The following is a 20,222-nucleotide window of genomic DNA, read 5'->3' as shown; positions in this document are numbered from 1 at the left end:
TTGGCTTACCAAAGGATTTGAAACACCTTGTTCCTTAATGACCATTTAAGTAAAGGCAATTGGCTTTCTGGGACAGGGGCTCGCTCAGGGAGGGGCAATCCATGAGCTGACTTGCCTTCAGCTCTTTATTTACCTGACTAGTGTATTACTATCAACTTTCAGTAGCAGATGAAGGTCTTTAGGACTGGGCCTTAAGAGGCGTAAACTTTGAAAGGAAAAGAGTGTCAGGAGCATGGGTGGCTGTCTTGCTTGTGGGCTTTGAACTGGGTGTCTTGAATACACCAGTATTAGTCAGCAGGAGGACAGCGATTGCATTATTGGAAGGAGGGGATTGCTGTAAGGAGAAAAACAAAGTTGCTGAGCTCAGAAGACAAACTGCTTACTTTGAAGTGTTTTCTAGGGCACACCCAGAACAAACTCCTCTCCCCATGGAAACCTTCCAGATGCTTTTGTCTGGTGGTTACAGATAGATCTGTGATATGGCCTGCCAATTAAGTTGCAGTGTACCCTACAAATATGTACTCTGCATTTCATAGACTTTATGGTTTTCCTGAGGGAGGTGTGATGTCTGTCTCTGCTGAATCTGAAATAGATCTGCAGGATTGAGCAAAATTTGCTTAATTATACATTGTTCTTTCCTTTGGCCAGAACATTCTTTTGTTGTTAGAAAATATCATAACATACTGGAAAATATTGAATTTTGGAATAATAAAAACCAAGCGTTCCATCATGTATTCACTTATTAAAAATATTTATCAAGAGATTATTATATGTTAATAACTGACAAATGTTGTAAATAAGATTTAGAATGTCATAACTCTCCTGGAACACATATTCTAAAGAAGGGTATTAGATAAGAAACAAGTAAAGGAATAAATGAGTAAAATAAGTGTTATAAGGACCATAATACAAGATGGCATGATTTGTGGCAAGGAGTTACTCTAGAGTGGGTGGTCAGGGAAGACCTATCTTTGGAAGTGACATTTGAGATGGAAACGTCTTCTGAGTGACAAGATAGAACCAACCATAGTCTAGGGCAGGAATTGGCAAAAAAAAAATTTTTTTTTTCTGAAAAAGACCAGATAGTAAATATTTTAGGCTTTGCAGCTCCTGTAGTCGTTGTCCTAACTATTCAAATCTGCTATTGACCTGTGAAAGCACCCATGGATAAAACAAATGAAAGGAGTTGACTGTGTACCAATCAAACTTTATTTACAGAAACAGGCAGGAGTCTGGGAGTTGAATTTGACCTGCTGGCCATGAATTGCCATCCCCAGATGTGGGGAAAAGAGCATTGCAGGCAAGGGGAATAGCAAGTTGAAAGACCCAAAGCTGGATTTAGGCTTGGTATTCTTGGAACAGAAGGAAGGTAGTGTGGTTGTGAGGTTAGTGGTAAAGGTAAAGGTCAGGTCAGGTAGGCCTTTGCAGACCTCGGAAAGGCATTGCATTTTATTCTAAGTACAAAGGGATGCCGCCAGAATGATTCAAGCAGAGGTCAGTACAATTTGATTTACATTTTATAAAGGCTCTAGTTGCTGAGTAGTGACTATTTGGAGTGGAGCAAGAATGGAAGCAAGGAGATCTCTTAGGAAGATGTTACAATAATCCAGGCAAAGTATGGTCACGAAGACAGGGAAAACTGAAGGGGTAAGAGTTTGAATCTCTCTCTTCATGGCCCCTTAACTAGATATGAACTTTGAGCTTTATTCCCTTCAACAGCTAAGTACAGATAAAATCTCTATTTTATTTGTTAGCATAAAATAAGACTATAAGTCAAATGTCCAACACATGGTTAGTTTTCAACCATGTTGGTTTTTTTTATCCCGTCTTTGTTTATAGCTCAAATACATTCTCCTTCTTTCCCTTCTTTTGTTACTCATTTCCTTAGATATTTCTTTCCCTCCATAGATATTCAATGGTGAACTGGGTTGTGCAAAACATGATTCTTGGTGCTTAGTCACACTGGGAGAGACAGAGGTATCTTATTTTTAAACTTTCATTGACTTGTGTCTTTGGGAGCCCAAAAAAGCAGAACCTAATATTTTCCTTTTTTGGTTTTCTCTTTTTTTAGTAAGACAAACAGCCATTTAAAAGTATTTATGTAAATAAAACAGAGGAAAAGTCACTTTGGGGAAGTTCTTGTTTGTCTTGGGGAGAAAATATATTGGAAGTTTTATCCTAGGGTAAGAGAGAATATGTGCGAGTTTTTCACAACCTGGAAAAAATGTCTTAACCCGTAAGCCTTACAAGTTTGCAGTACAAGATTTCTGGGAAAGACAAGATTATTTAAATATTCACAATGATTGAAATGGTAAGGCAGGATTCCAGATCCTCTGCTTCCTTCCCTTCACCGTGCCTGAGGTGGGGCAGAGGAATAATGAGTCAGATTTATGTCCTAGCTCTTCCTCTGTCTTATTCATGCCTTTGCATTTGTAGTTTCAAAAAAATTTTTTTAAATTAAAGCCTAAAGTCATCTCACATTTTTCCACTGAATGATTTACCCTCCCAGGGAAAATACATTTTCAGCTTCTAATTATCCATCTTTTTGATACAGCATAGTATTTTGGAAAATATACCACTTTCAAATCAGCCGTGGACTAGGAGCTGCATGTTGTTTGACAGGTTCCTCAAATTTTTCAAGACTCAGGTACCTTATTTATAAAATGAAGACTTTGTACCGGATCATTCCATGTCTCTTCTAGCCTGGTGATGCCACAGAAGGGCCAAACTGAAGATCTTCACTATAACTTTGGAGGTAAAGAGGGATAAGGAGACAAAAGCAGAGCGTAAGGTATAGAAAGAGAAGCAGGGGAGGTTGTGAAGAAAACACTCTATGGCTCTGTTTCGAAACTATTGATATATTATTCTCATATTGCATGTTGTAAAAATTGCTTTAGTTGAAAAATTTTTCCAAATTGTTGGTCAGCAAATTTTTAACTCACAGTCATAACCATCTGCCTAGGATTCCACATACCCCGGCCCCAGTGTGCATGCTTCATTAGAATTAAGTCCCAGAAGCAAACATCAGGAAAGCCTTAAGATAATTTCTTAAAGCACCAGGCACATTGATCTGTGTACTTGAATATAATAAAGATAGATGTTCTTCTCTCATCACTGTATAGGATACCTGTAAATAACCAAAAGCCAGTGAACTTTATGGCAGACAATGGTTGAAAGTAATTTGGATGATATTTTTTAATGGAAAGGAAATAGAGTTATTAGAAGAGAGATTTGGGGTTAATACACTGAAGGGAAGGATTAACTCTAGGTTTGTATTCATTACCCAGAAAAAAAATCATTGGACCATTTTTGTGCACTGTGGGAATTTCATATGCAGAGAAAACCTGAACATATTAGAATCCAGTGAAACATCACCTTTTTGCATTTAACTGAAATTGGTATTCATATTAAGTCTGTTTCATGTGAGGATGACTCAAAATGGATTATTTTAAAAATTAGAACCCATAATTTCCTACAATTTTTTTTTGTACTGAAGAAAAATGAAATGGAAGTCCAAGTGCTAAAACATAATTAATGACTAAAAATATTGGACAGCTATACGATGGAACATTTTGAAGCCTTTAAATATGATAAATACTTATGAAGAGTCTGTAATAGTATAGAAAAAAGCTTTTATTATAGTAAGTGAAAAAACAATGTGACTTTTTATGCAAAATATTATCTCAATAATATTTAAAAAAAGACTATAGGAAATGTGCTTACTGTGATGTCCAGTTAGTTGGATTTTTGAATCATTCCAGTATACTTATGTATTTTTATATCATCTTAAATTTTCCAGAATGGGCATATTTTACTTTATAATTGGAAAACTAAGCACTTATTTTGAAAACTTTGCTTTGAAAACCTTGTGTATAATCTGTGGAGTTCCTGGATATATAAGGAATCTGTTAGGGTTGTTTTGCAAGGAATACTTGTGTGTAGATGCAAATAATTAATCAGAAAATATCTGGTAGCCATATAACTGCTGAAAACAGGGACGATCTCTTTTTTGAAAGGATAAAATTGGAAAATGATTATTACAGGGTATCGTATCGTTGGTGTTAGTGTAAAATTTCAGTATTTTGGCTTTCCTAGACCATAGATATCAGAAAGTTTCCTTCCTTTTCAAGAGGATAAAGCAAGGCAAGGTCAAGGGATAGTGATGCTACTGAGCATCAATAGCAGAGAAACACACAGCAGTAACAACAATAACATACAAAGCAAAACAAACAAATAAAAAGTATATTAAAACCACAATTAATTTGATACCTGCAGCAGAGGAAAGCTCTTTGCCCCTTTTCAATTAGCCCTTTTCTGCTTAAATTGACATATTTTGCCACCCAGCCTTTATAGTCAGCCACTTGAATGCTACTCATTAATTTCAAGGTTCAATCCTTGGTCTTTTGTTTTTCTCTCTATCTGATTTCTCCCTTGGAGAAATCATTCATTCTCACAGCTTAACTTTTTCACCTTATAGTGACAGTTCCCCATTTTATATTCTCAGAGGTTCTCACCTACATTTCCAATTTTCTGCAGAATATTTCCACTTAAAGTCTTTATAATCGTCTCATACTCAACGTGTATTTACAACTGAACTCACCCATATTTCATATTTTTATGAATCACCTCATGCTTTTCCACTGAGGATGAGTGATCTTGCTTGCATTTCACCTTCTTCCTTGTGCTTCGTATTGAATCTGGGACTAGAGCCTGGTTTATCCTTTGTAGTAACATTTCCTCTCCATTCTTGCTCTCATCACTTTGGTTCAAGCTCCAGTCGTCTCATTATTGACATTTTGAAAACATGGAAAAATATTCTGAATGTAGTATGAGGGTCTCATTTTGAGGCTAAGTTGTGTTTCCACTGGGATTCAGACATGTCAAGGTCAGGCCCACAGGAATCCATTTACATAAAACAGTTTGTATGTGAAAGAACTTCTGTGAAGGGTTTTGTATAGGGGTGGAGGAGGTGAAGGAAGGGTTTGGAGAGGAATGTCATGTTTTCTATATTTTAGTGTGATGTCTGGAAAAGGGGCTGCAGGACAAGCTGGTTTTATGAAGGGCATGCGTAAGCAAGTCTGTCTCTGCTTTCAGGTAATAAGGAGCAATGCAGGTTGGGGAAGTTTCTCCACTCTTCTGAGAATACTGCAGAGACATATATACTGCAGAGAAGTCAGCATAGGGCCTGTTTGTTGCTAAAATTCCTAAATAATTGAACCAAATGAAGACAAATGAAGCATTACACAAAAGATGTTGTGTGTAGGGGGGAGGCGGGAGTGGATCTTAGAAGAGATATATCATATTCCTGAATGAGAATAGTCAATATTATACAAATATGTAGAATTGATTTTTGACAGGGGTATAAAAGCAATTCAGTAGAGAATGGATAAAATTAAAAACAAATTTTTTTACTGAAGTATAGTTGATTTACAATATTGTGTTAGTTTCAGGTGTACAGCCAAGTGATTTCAGATTCTTTTCCCTTATAGGTTATTACAAAATATTGAGTATAGTTCCCTGTGCTATACAGTAGGCCCTTGTTGGTTACCTATTTTATACATAGTAGTGTGTATTTGTTAATCCCAAACTCTTAATTTATTCCTCCCTCCTTTCCCCTTTGGTAACCATAAGTTTGTTTTCTATGTCTGTGGGTCTATTTCTGTTTTGTAGATTAAGTTCATTTGTATTTCTCTTTTTTTTTAGATTCCACATATAAGCAATATCATCTGATATTTGTCTTTGTCTGTCTTACTTTACTTAGTAAGATAATCTCTAGGTTCATCCATGTTGCTGCAAATGGCGTTATTTCACTTTTTTATGGCTGAGTAATATTCTGTTGTATATATATATGCCACATCTTCTTTCTCTGTTGATCTGTCGATGGACATTTAGGTTGCTTCCATGTCTTGGCTATTGTAAATAGTGCTGCAGTGAGCATTGGGGTGCATGTATCTTTTCAATTTATGGTTTTCTCCAGATATATTCCCAGGAGTGGGATTGCAGGATCACATAGTAGCCCTATTTTTAGTTTTTTTATGGAACCTCCATACTGCTCTCCATAGAAGGATAAACTTTTTAACAAAGGATGTTGGAACAATTAGATACCCATATGTAAAAAAGTGAACCTTGACCTAAACCTCATATATTATACAAAAATTGACACAAATATATCCTAGAACTATATGTAAAACCTAAAACTATGAAATTTTTATTAGAAAATTTTCATGAAATGGAGTTAGGCAACAAGTTTTCAGACACAATACCGAAAACATAATCATTAAACACAAAATTATTAAACAGAACTTTATCAAAAATTTTAAAAAATACTTAATCAAAGAAACTAATGAGAATTAAAAGACAAGCAACACACTGAAATAAAATATTTTCAAATAACATATCTCACAGTAGGTTTGTATCCAGAATATACAGTTGACCCTTGAACACATTGGTTTGAACTGTGGGGGTCCACTTACACGTGGATGTTTTTCAATAAATACATACTACGGTACTACATGATCCATGGTTGGTTGAATCCACAGATGTGGAACCACAGATACAGAGGGCAGACTGCAAGGTTATATATAGATTTTTGACTGTGTGGAGTGTGGGCACCCCTAACCCCCCACATTCAAGGGCCGATTGTATAAAGAACTCTCAAAATTTAAGAGTAGGAAGACAAACAATCCAATTAAAAATGTCAAAATATTTGAACAGACACCACACCAGAAAGATATAAGAATGACAAATAAATACCTGAAAGGTTGTTCAATGTTATTACTCATTAGAGAAATACAAAGTAAAACCACTATACTACAACTGCACACCTGTCAGAATCGCTAAACTAAAAAATAGTGACTATACCAACAGCTTACAAGAATAGAGAGTAACTGGAATTCATATTGGGAAAGCAAATTGGTGCAGTTACTTTGGAAAACAGTTTGGCAGTTTCTTATAAAGTTAAATGTATACTTACCATATGATCTAGCAACTCTATTCTTTGTTGTTTACCTAATGAGCAACCACTAAAAGAACTATATAAAGAGATACACTCAAAATGCTATAGGAAAGTCAAAATGGAATTCTGAAATATGTTAAATTAACACACAGGAAAGCATGAAAAAGAAAAAAGAAAAAAACAGATAAAATGTAAAACAAAATATAAAATAGTGAACTTAGACCTAACATGTCAATAATTACATTAAATGCAAATGGTATAAATATATTCTAACTATACCACATTAAAACAGAGATCAGTAGAGTGGCTTTAATAACATGACCCAACTATATGCTGTCTAGTAGAAACTAACTTTAAATATAATGATATTGGCCAGTAGAAAATAAAAGGATGGAAGATAATAATCATGCAAAAATCAATCAAAAGGATGTAGGAGTGTCTATATTAATACCAGTTAAAGTAAACTTCAGGGAAAGGAAAATTACCAGGTTTTATACATTTTGGGAGAAAGACCACAGAGAAAAAGTGCCATTCTCATCACATTGTATTTAGGGAACATGCTATCAATATGACTTATCACTGTTGATGTTAATTTTGATTACCTGGATGAGGTAGTGTTTTATAGATTTCTGAATTAAGTTACTCTTTTTATCTCACTGTTTATTTGTACTCTTTGGAAGAAAATCACTATGTACGGTTCTCTCTTAATAAGAGGAAGTTATGCTCCACTTCCTTGAGGGTGGAGTATGTGTAAAAATTATTTGGAGTTCTGCCCAGGAGATTCATCTCTTCTCCCCCACTTATTTATTCAGTAATTTATCTATGCCATTTCAGTATGAACTTGTGTATATTTATTTTACCTTTTGGTTTATAATCCAGTACTACTTTATATGTTAGATTGTTCCAATTTTGGCTATTGGAAGCTCTTTCAGTTGGCTCTTCTGTCCCTTTGACAAACCCAAATCATTGAGTTGTCTCTTTGAACACTTCCTTACTTTCAGGCACTACAAGATGCTGCAGGCTCATTGTGTATATTTACTGACCTAGTCTACAATCAGCCATTTATCTAAGGATAATTCCTCTTATTGGAGATTGGTGTTAGAAACCAAGATCTGGGCTTCCATAAGCCATTACCATGTAGATCATTCTAGCCTTCTCCTCTTGCTTGTCTGTAACTTCCCACCCTAACAGTGAAAAATCTGGTTTCCACCATCTGGCATCCATTTTTTAATTGTTCAATTCCAGTATAAATTTATAGCACTTTAAGAATTCTTAACCTGAACCCCTGTGGGAAACAGTTTTAAACATTAGAAGAGAGTGCTTATCTGTAGTTCCTTTTGCCTTTAGTCCTACAGACTTCACTCATTTCCAAAATTACTTCAGTTAGCACCTTTCCCCTGCCCCCTTCAGTGAGGTTGTTTTGTACATCTGTAATACAGTTAGATTATTTTTCTTCAGCCTGCATTGCATTCTGGAATCTCAATTTCCTAAATGATTTTTCCTTCATTTTCCTACATTAAGGTTCACTCTACTGCAAAGTTTTATGGGTTTGACAAATGTATAGTGTCCTGTATCCACCATTACAGTATCATACAGAATAGTGTCACTAAATTCCGTATGCTTTTGTTCAACCTTCCTTCCTTCTCAAATGCCTGGCAACCACTGATCTGTTTGTAGTCTCTACAGTTTTGCCTTTTTAACACTGTCATATAAATGGAACCATATAATGTATAGCTATTTCAGCCTGGGTTCTTTCATTTAGCAATATAAATTTAAGATATACATACCCATGTCTTCCAGTGGTTTGATTGCTCATTAATTTTTTTTTTTTTAATCTCTGAATAGTATTTCATTGTATGGACGTACAACTGCTTACTCATTCACGTATTGAAAGATATCTTGGTTGCCTCCAGTTTTTGGCAATTGTGAAGAAAGCTGCTATAAACTTTGTGTGCAGGTTTTTGTGTGGACAGAAGTTTTAATTCACTTGACAAATACCTTGCAGTGTGGTTGCTGGATAATATAGTGATAATATATTTGCTTTTGTATGAAACTGTCAAACTCTCTTTCAAAGTGGCTATGCCATTTTATATTCAACCCTCAGTGAATGAGTTTCTGCTGCATTGCATCCTCACCAGGAATTGTTGTTATCACTCTTTTGGATTTTAGTCATTCTAATAGGTTTATAATGATATCTCACTGCTGTTTTAATTTGCATTTCCCTAATGAAAAATGATGCTGAGCATCTTTTCATATGTTTATTTACCATCTGTAGATATTCTTTTATGAACTGTCAGCTCTTTTGCCCATTTTTAAATTGGATTACTTGTTTTCTTAATGCTGAGTTTTAAGAGTTCTTTGTATATTTTGGATAGAAGTATTTTATCAGATAAATGTTTTGGAAATATTTCTCCTAGTCTGTGACTTGTTTTATCATCTTGTAGCAGTGACGATAACACTTGTAGCATCTTTCCCAAGATGTTTTCAATTTTAATAAAGTCCAACTTACCATGTTTTTTTCATGGATCATAATTTTATGGGTGTATCTAAAAAGTCATAACCAAACCCAAAGTTAAAGAGATTTTCTCCTGTATTTTCTTGTAAAAGTTTTATAGTTTTTGCATTTTACATTTGAAGTCTCTGATTCACGTTGAGTTAATTTTTGTCTAAGGTGTAACATCTGTATCTAGGGGGTTTTGTTGTTGTTTTTGATATATGAGTATTCAACCATTCCAGCACCGTTTGTCGAAAAGATTATCCTTTTGCCACTGAATTGCCTCTGCAAAAAAGTCAGTTGACTATATTTTTTGTAGGTCATTTCTGGAATTTCTGTTCTGTTCCATTGATCTATATTTTCTTTCACCAGTACCACTCAGTCTTGAATATTGTACCTTTATAGTAAGCCTCAAAATTAGGTAGTTTTCAGTTCACGTTTTTTCTTCTGTATTGTGTTGTCTATATATTTTACCTTTCCATGTAAACTTTAGAATCAGTTTGTTATTTATAAAATAGCTTACTGAGATTTTGATTTGGATTGTGTGAAGCTATAGATCAAGTTGGAAAGACCTGACATCTTAATAAGTCTTTTAATCCAGGAACATAGTCTGTGTCTGTTTAGATCATTTTGATTTCTCTTATCAGTGTTTTATAGTCTTCACATAAAGATCCTATACATTTTTGTTGGATTTATATGTATTTTATTATTTTTGACATTTTTGTAAATATTTTTTTTCAGATTTTGATTTTTCATTGGTATATAAGAAAACAACTGACTTTTGTATATTGACCTTTTATTCTATGATATCACCATACTCATTAGTTCAGGAAGAATTTTGTAGATCCTTTGGGGTTTTCTAAATAGACAATCATGTCAATTGTGAATAAAGACAGTATTATTTCTTCCTGCCCATCTGTATACCTTTTATTTCTTTTTCATGTCTTATTGCACAAGGTAGGACTTCTAATATGACATTGAATATGAGTGACAAGAGGGGACATCCTTGTCTTTTTCTTGATCTAAGAGGACAGCATCTAATATCTCATTATTAAGTATGAAGTTAGCTGTAAGTTATTAAAAATGTCCTTTATCAGACTCAGAAATTTCCTCTGTCAATTCCTCTTTTGCTGAGAGTTTTACTTCAGGAATGGGTATTGAATTTTGTTAAATGTTTTTTCTGTATCAATTGATATGATCATATAATTTCTTTCTTACCCTCCTAATTTGGTGGATTACACTGATTGATTTTCAAATCTTGAACTGACCTTGAATACCTGTAGTAAATCACAGTTGGTCATGATGTATACTTTATTTCATACATTTTTGGATTCAGCTTGCTCGTATTTGTTGAAGATTTTTTCATTAATATTCATGAGAAGTATTAGTCAACTGTTTACTTTTCCTTTCTTTTTTTTTTTGATGTCTGTATCTGGTTTTGGTATTAGGGTAATACTAGCCTCATAGAATTATTTAGGGAGTGTTCTCTCTGCCTCTGCTTCCTAGAAGACCTTGTGGAAAATTGGTATTATTTCTTCCTTAATTATTTGGTAGAATTTATCCATGAAACCATCTGAGACTGGTACTTTAATTTTTGGAAAGCTATTAATTATTAATTCATTCCTTTAACATATATAAGGCTATTCACTTTATTTCTTCTTGCATGGGTTGTAGTACTTTGTGTCTTTCAAGGAATTGACCTATTTCATCCAAGTTATCAAATTTCTGGACATAAAGTTTTTCATATTCCTTTATAATTCTTTTAATATCAGTGGGTCAGTAGTATGACCCCACTTTCATTTGATATTGTTAATGTGTGTCTTTTCTTGGTTGGCTTGGCCATAGGTTTATAATTTTATTGATCTTTTCAAATAACCAGCTTTGGCTTTGTTGATTTTCTCTATTATTTTTCTGTTTTCAATTTTATTGATTTCTGCTCTAATATTATTTCTTCTGCCTGTGTTAGGATTAATTTGCTTTTCTTTCTCTAGTTTACTGAGACAAGGCTTAGGTTATTGATGCTTAATTTTTCTTCTTTTCTAATGTATGCATTTAATACTATAATTTCCTTCTAAGCACTGCTTTCTCTGCAACCCACAAATCTTGATAACTTTTATTTTTATTTTAATTAATTTCAAAATATATTTTCAAAATTTCACTTTAGACTTCTTCTTTAACTCGTGAGCTATTTAGAAATTTCAAAATATTTGGGGTACTTGGGAATTTTCCAGCTATTCTTCTGTTGTTGATTTCTGGTTTAATTCCATTTTGGTCTGAGAATATACTTAATGTGATTTCTGTTCTTTCAAATTAGTTAAGTTGTGTTTTATGGCCCAGAATGTGGTCTGTCTTGATGAATATTACATGCGAGCTTAAGAATAATTTGTATTTCACTGTTCTTAGATTGAGGAGTCTATAAATGTCAATTCTATAAATGTCAACTATTAAGATAAAATTGATTGATAGTTCTGTTTAGTTCCTCTGTACCTTACTAATGTCTTGCCTGCTTAGTCTATCAATTATTGACAGAAAGGTAAAGTGTTCAACTATAATAGTATAGATTCATCTCTTTCTCTTTTCTAAGTTTTTCCTCATGTATTGATATTTTGATGCCCTTTTATTAGGTACATACACATTTAATATTGCTATGTCTTCTTGTAGAATATATCTCTTTATTATTATGTAATGCCCTTTATTCTAGATAATCTTCCTAGTTCTGAATTCTACTTTGTCTGAAATTAATACAGTTTCTGCATCTTTCTTTTGATTAGTGTTATCCTGTCATATCTTTTTTTTTATCTCCTTAAGCTATCTGAATGGCTTTCTTGTAAACAATATATAGATTTGTCCTATTTTTTAAGCCACTCTGATGATCTATCTTTTATTTGATGTATTTAGACCATTAAAGTGAATTGATATTTTTGGGTTAATATCTACCATGTTTGTAACTATTTTCTATTCATTGCATTTATTCTTTGTTTCTTTTTCCCCTCTTTTTGGTGTTCTGTGATTTTAATTGAGCATTTTATGTGATTCAATTTTATCTCTTCTCTTAACATACCAATTTTTCTTCTGAAAACATTTTTAATAGTTACCCTGGGATTTATATTATGTATACACTTTTAACTGATCTAACTCCATCTTCAAATAACACTGTATTGCTTCACATGTAATGCAGAGTATTACCAGTATTACCAGTTCCTCCCTTCTGTCCCCTGTGGCATTCCTTTCATTCATTCCACTAATTGCTACTGTTTTTGCTTTAAACAAGTAGTTATCTTTTAGATCAACTAAGAATAAGAAAATAAAGTATTATATTTTATGTACTTTTATTCATTCTCTATACTCTTCCTTTGTTTAGGTTGATCCTTTATGCTGATCTATATCATTTGTCTTCCTCATGAAGAACTTCTAATATTTCTTAAAGGGCAGGTCTGATGGCAATGAATTCTCTCAGTTTTTGTTTGAGAAAGTCTTCATTTCTCTTTCACTTTTGAAGAATAATTTTGCTCTGTATAAATATCTAAGTGGATGGATTTTTTTTCTTTAAAGAATAATTTTGCTCTATGTAAATATCTAAGTGGATGGATTTTCCCTTTGAACACTAAATATTTTACTCTACTTTCTTCTTGCTTATATGATTTCTGACAAGAAATTTGTATTAATCCTTATCGACTTATTCTTGTTCTTCTATAGGTAAGGTGTTTGTTTTTCCCTCTGACGTCTTTCAAGATTTTTTCTTTGTCCTTGGTTTTCTGTAGTTGGAATATAATATCCCTAAGTGTTTTGTTTGTTTGTTTTTTTGTTTTTATTTGGGGAGAGGGGTTGTATTTATCCTGTTTGGTGTTCTCTGAGATTCCTGGATCTGTAGTTTGATGCCTGTTATCAATTTTGGAAAGTTCTCAGGCAATATTACTTGAAGTGTATCTTCTGTTGTATTCTTCCTTCTCCTCCTGTTATTCCAGTTACACATATGTTATATTTTTTTGTATATCTCACAGATCTTTGATGTTATGTTTTCTTTTTTTTTTTTCTTTCCTTTCTTTTCTGTTTACATTTCAGTTTGGGAGGTTTCTATTGACAAATTTTCAAGCTCACTAATCCCTTCCTTGGTGGTGTGCAGTCTAATCATAAGCACATGGAAGGTATTCTTCATTTCTATTACCTTGTTTTTGATTTATAGGATTTATTTTTATCCTTTTGTAGACTTTCTGTCTGCTCACATTAACCATCTGTTTTTGCATACTGTCTACTTTTCCCTTTAGACCCCTTAACATATATTTTAAATTCCCATAGTTATTTAAATTCTCTGATAATTCCAACATCTCTGATATACCTGAATCTGGTTCTGATGCTTGATTCATCTTTTCAGACTGTTTTTCTTTTCTTTCAGCTTGACTTGGTAATTTTTTGTTAAAAGCTAGTCATGTTATACTGAGTAATAGGAAGTGATATAAATAGGACTTTAATGTTTTAAAGGGAAGATTTATGTTAATCTGGCCAAGGGCTTCAAATTCCTCTAGTGTCCTTGTTGTTTTCTCTCTTTGTATAGTCTGTGTCTTGCAGCCCTCTCTGTTGTAATTCACTGTTATTTCACTGAACCCCTGTTGGTGTGGTGGTAAGGTGTAGGGAAAAGGTTATTCTATTATCTTCCTGTTCAATTTCAGTCTTTAAGTGGGCCAGTGTTTCAGGGTCATGACCTTCACCTATGTTTCTCCAGTAGTATAGATATTTTCTCCAGGTCCTCACTCCCTTCCCCATCTGTGGAATTCCCTATATATTTCCTTGAATTCCTGACCTCTGTTAACTTTGTTCCCCGCCCCACCCACTTCATTGACACAGGAAGGGCTGGAGTTGATTGGATAGAGGAATTTCCTTCCAGAACATGTGATAAGGCTCTAGCAAGGTTGTTTTCCCTGACATTGTAGGTCTTTGTTATGGAGAAGGATCTGAATATATTTTACAGTAATTACTCTTCCCTTCCCCCTGCTAGAGCCATGAAGGGATCATTCTTGAATCTTCACTATGAGAATCTGGTAGGGTTCCTGAAGGCAAGATGCATGAAAGTGTGGGTGCTCCCCTAAGACTGCAACCCCCAGGAGTTGTTCACTTTCAAGTTAGTCTATATTCAGCCTGCAGCAATTCATTGAAATTACCATTTAAGAATTCTGATTTATGGCTTTAGTTGTTCCTGCATCAGATAAGAATATTTCAACTGTGTCTCTCTGGATGTAGTCATCTGTCCAGATATCCAGGTGGCAGTTTGACCTACAACCTTAGTTCTCTGGTACGTCCAAGAAAAGTTCTTGACTTTCAGTTTGTCCAGCTTTTATTGCTGTAAGGATGGAGTGACAACTTCCAAGTTCATTTTCCTCTGATTAAATCTTAAAGAAATTTGTATGGAGTAAACACTAGTATCCATTCATTCTTAGTTTGGTTAGAAATAAGAACTTTAGTTAGACTTCCCCAGTAAGAAAAATCCTAGAGTCTACATTGTTCTGTACTATAAATATACTAAATCAAGAAGTTACAGGGGCTCTGGATCAAGATGGCAGAGTAGGAAGATCCTGAGTTCACCTCCTTCCATGGGCACACCAAAATTACAACTACTTAAAGAGCAACTATCTCTGAGAGTGACCTGAAGACTAGCAGAAAAGATTTTTCACAACTAAAGATATAAAGAAGGAGCTGCAACAAAACAGGAGGCACAGAGAAAAGGTTTAGTTAGCACCCACACTCCCAATGTGGTGACCCACAAATAGGAGGAAAATCAAAACCATGGTGGTCCTCCCCAAGGAGCAAGTAGTCCAGTCCTTACATTGGGATTCCCAGCTCAGGTGTCAAGGACCAGGAAGACAAGCCCCAAAATACCTGGCTTTGAAAAACTGCAGGGCTTATGTTCAGGAGAGCTGTAGGAATTTAAGACTCCACTCTTAACAATGCATGCAAAACCTCACTTGCTCTGAGTCCTAGCACAAAGGCAGCAGTTTGAAAGGTAGTGGGGTCAGGCCCACTCACTGATCTTGGAGAGCCTCCCAGAGAGGCAGGAAGCAGCTGGGACTACCCCTGATGACCGAGTTGCTGGCATCAGCCATTTTTGTGATCTCATTCTACCGTGATGACATTGGCACTGACAGGTACCATTTTGGAATTCTCCCTCTAGCCTATTAACACTGGGGGCCTGCCCCACCCACCAGCATGCCTGTGGTAGTCAGGTGATGCTGGGCCTTGCTGCCACCTGCACTGAGGGCCTGCCCTGCCCACCAGAGAACTGCAGTAATAGAACACTACCAACAACATGACCAGCCATGCACATGGGCAGAAGTTGCACACGGCCATCCCTCACAGGTAGCCATGTCAGGGTCTCACACCAGCCACTAGTGAGCCTGTTGCTGTTGCATGCTGCTGTGCCACACAGCCACTCACACCAGGGTCCTGCCCTGTCTACCAGTGCATGTGCTGCAGTAGCATGCTACTGGGCCTCACAACCAGCCACACTGGGGACCTGCCTCACCCACCAGCATGCCCACAGCAACTACATGAGGAAGGATCTTGCAGTCAGATGAGCTGGAGGCCAGCCCTACATACTAACATGTCTGCAACAGTCAGCCCTGCCACACCAGAAAGGCGTATGCTGCCCATGTAGGGAACACCCCTGCTGCATCCAGCTTTGGTAGCAGGGGGTCTGTGCTCCTGGGCTCCATAGAAGATCTCCTACATAAGTTTACTTCTTCAAGATCAGGAGAGGTAATGGATGTAATACAAAGAAATAAGCATAGAGAATTGGGCAAAATGAGAAGATAGAGGAGTATGTTCCAAATGAAAGAACAAGACAAAACCTCAGAAAAAGAACTTAACAAAATAGAGATAAGCAATCTACCCAATAAAGAGTTCAAGATAATGATCATAAAGATGCTCACAAAACTTGGGAGAAAAATGGATGAACACAGTGAGAACTTCAACAAAGAGTTAGAAAATATAAAAGAGAACCAATCAGAGCAGAAGAACACAATAACTGAATTGAAAAATACACTAGAGGGAATCAACAGTATATTAGATGATCTAGAAGAACAGATCAGTGATCTGAAAGACAGAGTAGTGAAAAACACCCAAGGGACACAAGTAGAAATAAAATTATGAAAGAAAAAATCTCACTGGTAAAGGCAAACATATGGTAAATGTAATGAACCAACTACTTATAAAGGTAATATGAAGGTTAAAAGATAAAAGTAGTAAAATAACCTATATGTACAATAAGTAGTTAAGGGATACACAAAACTAAAAGATACAAAATCTGAACTCAAGAACATAAAATGTGATGGTGGAGGGGAGGGAAAAGGTAGGGCTTTTAGAATGTATTTGAACTTAAGAGATCATTAACTTAAAATAGACAGCTATATGTATAGGTTGTTATGTATGAAACTCATGATAACCACAAATCAAAAACCTTAATAGATATACAAAAAAAGAAAGGAAATCAAACATAAAGCTAAAGATAGTCATCAAATTACAAGGGAAGAGATCAAGAGAAGAATAAAGAAACAGAAGAAGTACAAAACAACTAGAAAACAATTAATAAAATGGCAATAAGCACATACCTAACAATAATTATTTTAAATGTAAATAGACTAAATGTGCCAATCAAAAGACATGGGATGGCTGTGTGGATAAAAAAAAAAAAGACCCATCTATATGCTGCCTACAAGAGACTCATTTTAGACCTAAAGACAGTCACAGACTGAAAGTGAAGGGATATAAAAAGATATTTTATGCAAATGGAAACAGAAAGCTAGAGTAGCAATATTTATATCAGAATAAATAGACTTTAAAACAAAAACTGTAACAAGAGACAAAGAAGAGCATTACATAATTATAAAAGGATCAATCTGGAACTTCCCTGGTGGCACAATGGTTAAGAATCTGCTTGCCAAATCAGGGGACACAGGTTTGATCCCTCGTCTGGGAAGATCCCATATGCAGTGGAGCAACTAAGCTTGTACACCACAACTACTGAGCCTGCGCTCTAGAGCTTGCATGCCACAACTACTGAAGCCCGCATGCCTAGAGACCATGCTCTGCAACAAGAGAAGCTACTGCAGTGAGAAGCCTGCACACTTCAACAAAGAGTAGCCCCTGCTCGCCGCAACTAGAGAAAGCCTGTGCACAGCAGTGAAGACCCAACTTAGCCAAAAATAAAAAATAAATAAATAAAAGGATCAATCCAACAAGAGGTTATAACATATAAATATCTGTGTGCCCAACATTGCAGCACATAAATACATAAAGCAAATATTAACAGACATAAAGAGAGAAATAGACATTAACACAATAATAGTAGGGGACTTTTAACACCTCACTTACATCAATGGATAGATTATTCAGACAGAAAATCTATAAGGAAACATTGGACTTAAACAACACATTGTATAAGATGAACTTAATAGATATATACAAAGCATTCCATCCAAAAATAGAAGAATGCACCTTTTTTTCAAATGCACATGAAACATTCTCCAAGATAGATCACATCTTTCCTTCCCCAGGATCTAGCCCACAGCCTGGTTCATTCCTATTACCCATTACATGCTTTCTGAATTAACAGCAGCCAAACTGACCCAGGAGGATCTTGGAATGTGCCCTCAAACGGCTGTTAATATGGCTGACAAGATTTGGAATTGCTAGGATCTCTAATTAAACTGTCTGTGGTCACCATCCTTAATAAACAGTTTTGCTAGAAACTGGGATAAATTAAAGCAGCTGGGAGAGGAAATCTGTTTCCCCTGGGCTATCTCATTCTGAGGCCACTTTTTCTGTCCACACAGTGATTTATGACTTGATATGTCATATACAAACAGACTGCAACAGAGACTCCAAGTTGAGCAATTCTCATACTCTTAAGTAGGAAGGAAGGGATTGTAGGGAAGAATGTATGTCCTGGATTCTGTTTTTTCTAAGGGACTCCCTGTTGTCTTCATTAAGTGGAGAGCCACAAGAAAATCAAAAGGCCAATGAAAAATCCTTGGTCCACATTACTCCTTGACCTCTTCTTCAGGCATATCCTGTCCTTGTTTGTCTAATTATCCACAAAAACAGGGCCAGCACTTTGTCCAGGGGCTATATTTAAAGCTTTCAGACTCCCGGTTGGAGGCTGTTTCTGTTCCTCTCTTCTCCTCCTCCTTATGGGCAAGGTCTCTGGGAGCCAAGGACATGGGGCTCTTCTCCTCATAGTTCTGATTAGAATGGATGCTAAGAGCCTCAGAAGAACAATTCCCAAATTGTCAGGAAAGCTTCCTTCCAATGGTCCAGAGCAGAGCATCCTTGATCTCTTTTTTCCTTGGGGTGTACACCACAGGGTTCAGTAGGGAGGTGATCACAGTGTAGGTCACTGAGATTAGCTGATCCTGATCCTTGGTGTTCTCTGACTTGGGCTTGGGGTAGACAGTGGAGGCACAGCCATCGTGAACAATGACCACAATGAGGTGGGAGGCGCAGGTAGCAAAGGTCTTCTTCCTGCCCTCGGCTGAGGCGATCTTGAGGATTGTAGAGATAATGAGGACTTAAGAGATGAAGAGCAGACCCACAGGCACAACGAGCACCAAAACACTGATGATCAAAGTCAGAATCTCATTGACAGTCGTGTCAATGCAGGATAGCTTCATCACATGTTGGATGTCACAGAAGAAGTGGGCCACCTTTGTTGCACAGAAAAGTAACCTGAATACAGGTGTCACCTGTGTCATAGCTACAATCAGCCCAATGCTGCAGGCCCTCCACACCAGCTGGTTGCACACCTTCTTGTTCATAATGACTGTGTATCTCAGGGGGTTGCAGATGGCCGCATATCAGTCATATCCCATTGCTGTGAGCAGGAAGCAGTTAGTGATCCCAAAGGTTGCAAAAAAGAACATCTGTGTGGCACAACCGTCAGTGAGATAGACTGGCTTATACCCACGAGGCTGGATAGCATCCTTGGGAGAATGACCAATGTATATATAGTCTCTGAAGTGGACAGCATGGTGATGAAGAAGTACATGGGGGTGTGGAGATGATGATCAATATGGATAATGGTCATGATTATATTACCTGCTAGGGTTAAGATGTACAGGGTAAGAAACACCACAAAAAGAGTGAGCTGGTGCTCATGGAAGCTGGAGAAACCTTGCAAAACAAACTCAGTGGTGAGAGTGTGGTTCTCCCTCTTCATTGAGTGGTCACTAAATCGGAAATGTAGAAGAATAAAAGTTGCATAATTTTAGTAAAGCAGTTTAATCACATTTCTGAAATTGATTGAACTTCGTTCTCAGCTATAAACCTGGGGATACATTTCCCGGTGGATTGAAGTTGATCTTTGGATTTACTTAACTTTGCTTAAAATATTCTTGTTCTCTGGCCATCTATTACAATTTCCTATGCATGCTAGAATCATCTAATTTTCCTCCCCCCCCACCCCCACTGTATAACCATGTACATTCCCACTTCACCTACTCTTCCACCTTATCATCTGGAACGCCCTTCCTCTTTTCCTCCTCTTATTTAAATCGTCCCCATTCTTCAAAGACTAATGCATGTCTTCCCCTCCATCAATGCATATTGTACTCGAAATTTTCATTTGATGCTTGAAAACAATTTGTTTAGGGATTGACTGGAGACTTCTTTTATTTCAAAACTATGAATCATCCCCTTGCACATCCTTTAAGAAGCAGAAGCAAAGCAGACTCAGAAATGTTCATCTTGTTTTCAAGAAGGAGAAGGTGAATCTTAACCAACCACCAT

The 20,222-nt window shown here is 36.1% G+C and overlaps 1 protein-coding gene across 1 annotated transcript; it reads right to left on the bottom strand.

Moving 5' to 3' along the window:
* Positions 1-18,727: 18,727 nt before the first annotated feature.
* LOC132352290 (olfactory receptor 10J1-like) lies at positions 18,728-19,680 on the bottom strand. The gene is given in 2 exon segments (XM_059902684.1): positions 18,728-19,374; positions 19,377-19,680. Coding segments are annotated over 2 exon segments (924 nt in total). The 5' UTR covers positions 19,654-19,680.
* Between the last annotated feature and the right edge of the window lie 542 nt (positions 19,681-20,222).

This window comes from Balaenoptera ricei, chromosome 1 (genome assembly GCF_028023285.1).
Source record: "Balaenoptera ricei isolate mBalRic1 chromosome 1, mBalRic1.hap2, whole genome shotgun sequence".
Taxonomy (NCBI): domain Eukaryota; kingdom Metazoa; phylum Chordata; class Mammalia; order Artiodactyla; family Balaenopteridae; genus Balaenoptera; species Balaenoptera ricei.
Note: the sequence above shows the minus strand (reverse complement) of the source record. Positions and strands in the feature narration are given on the sequence as shown.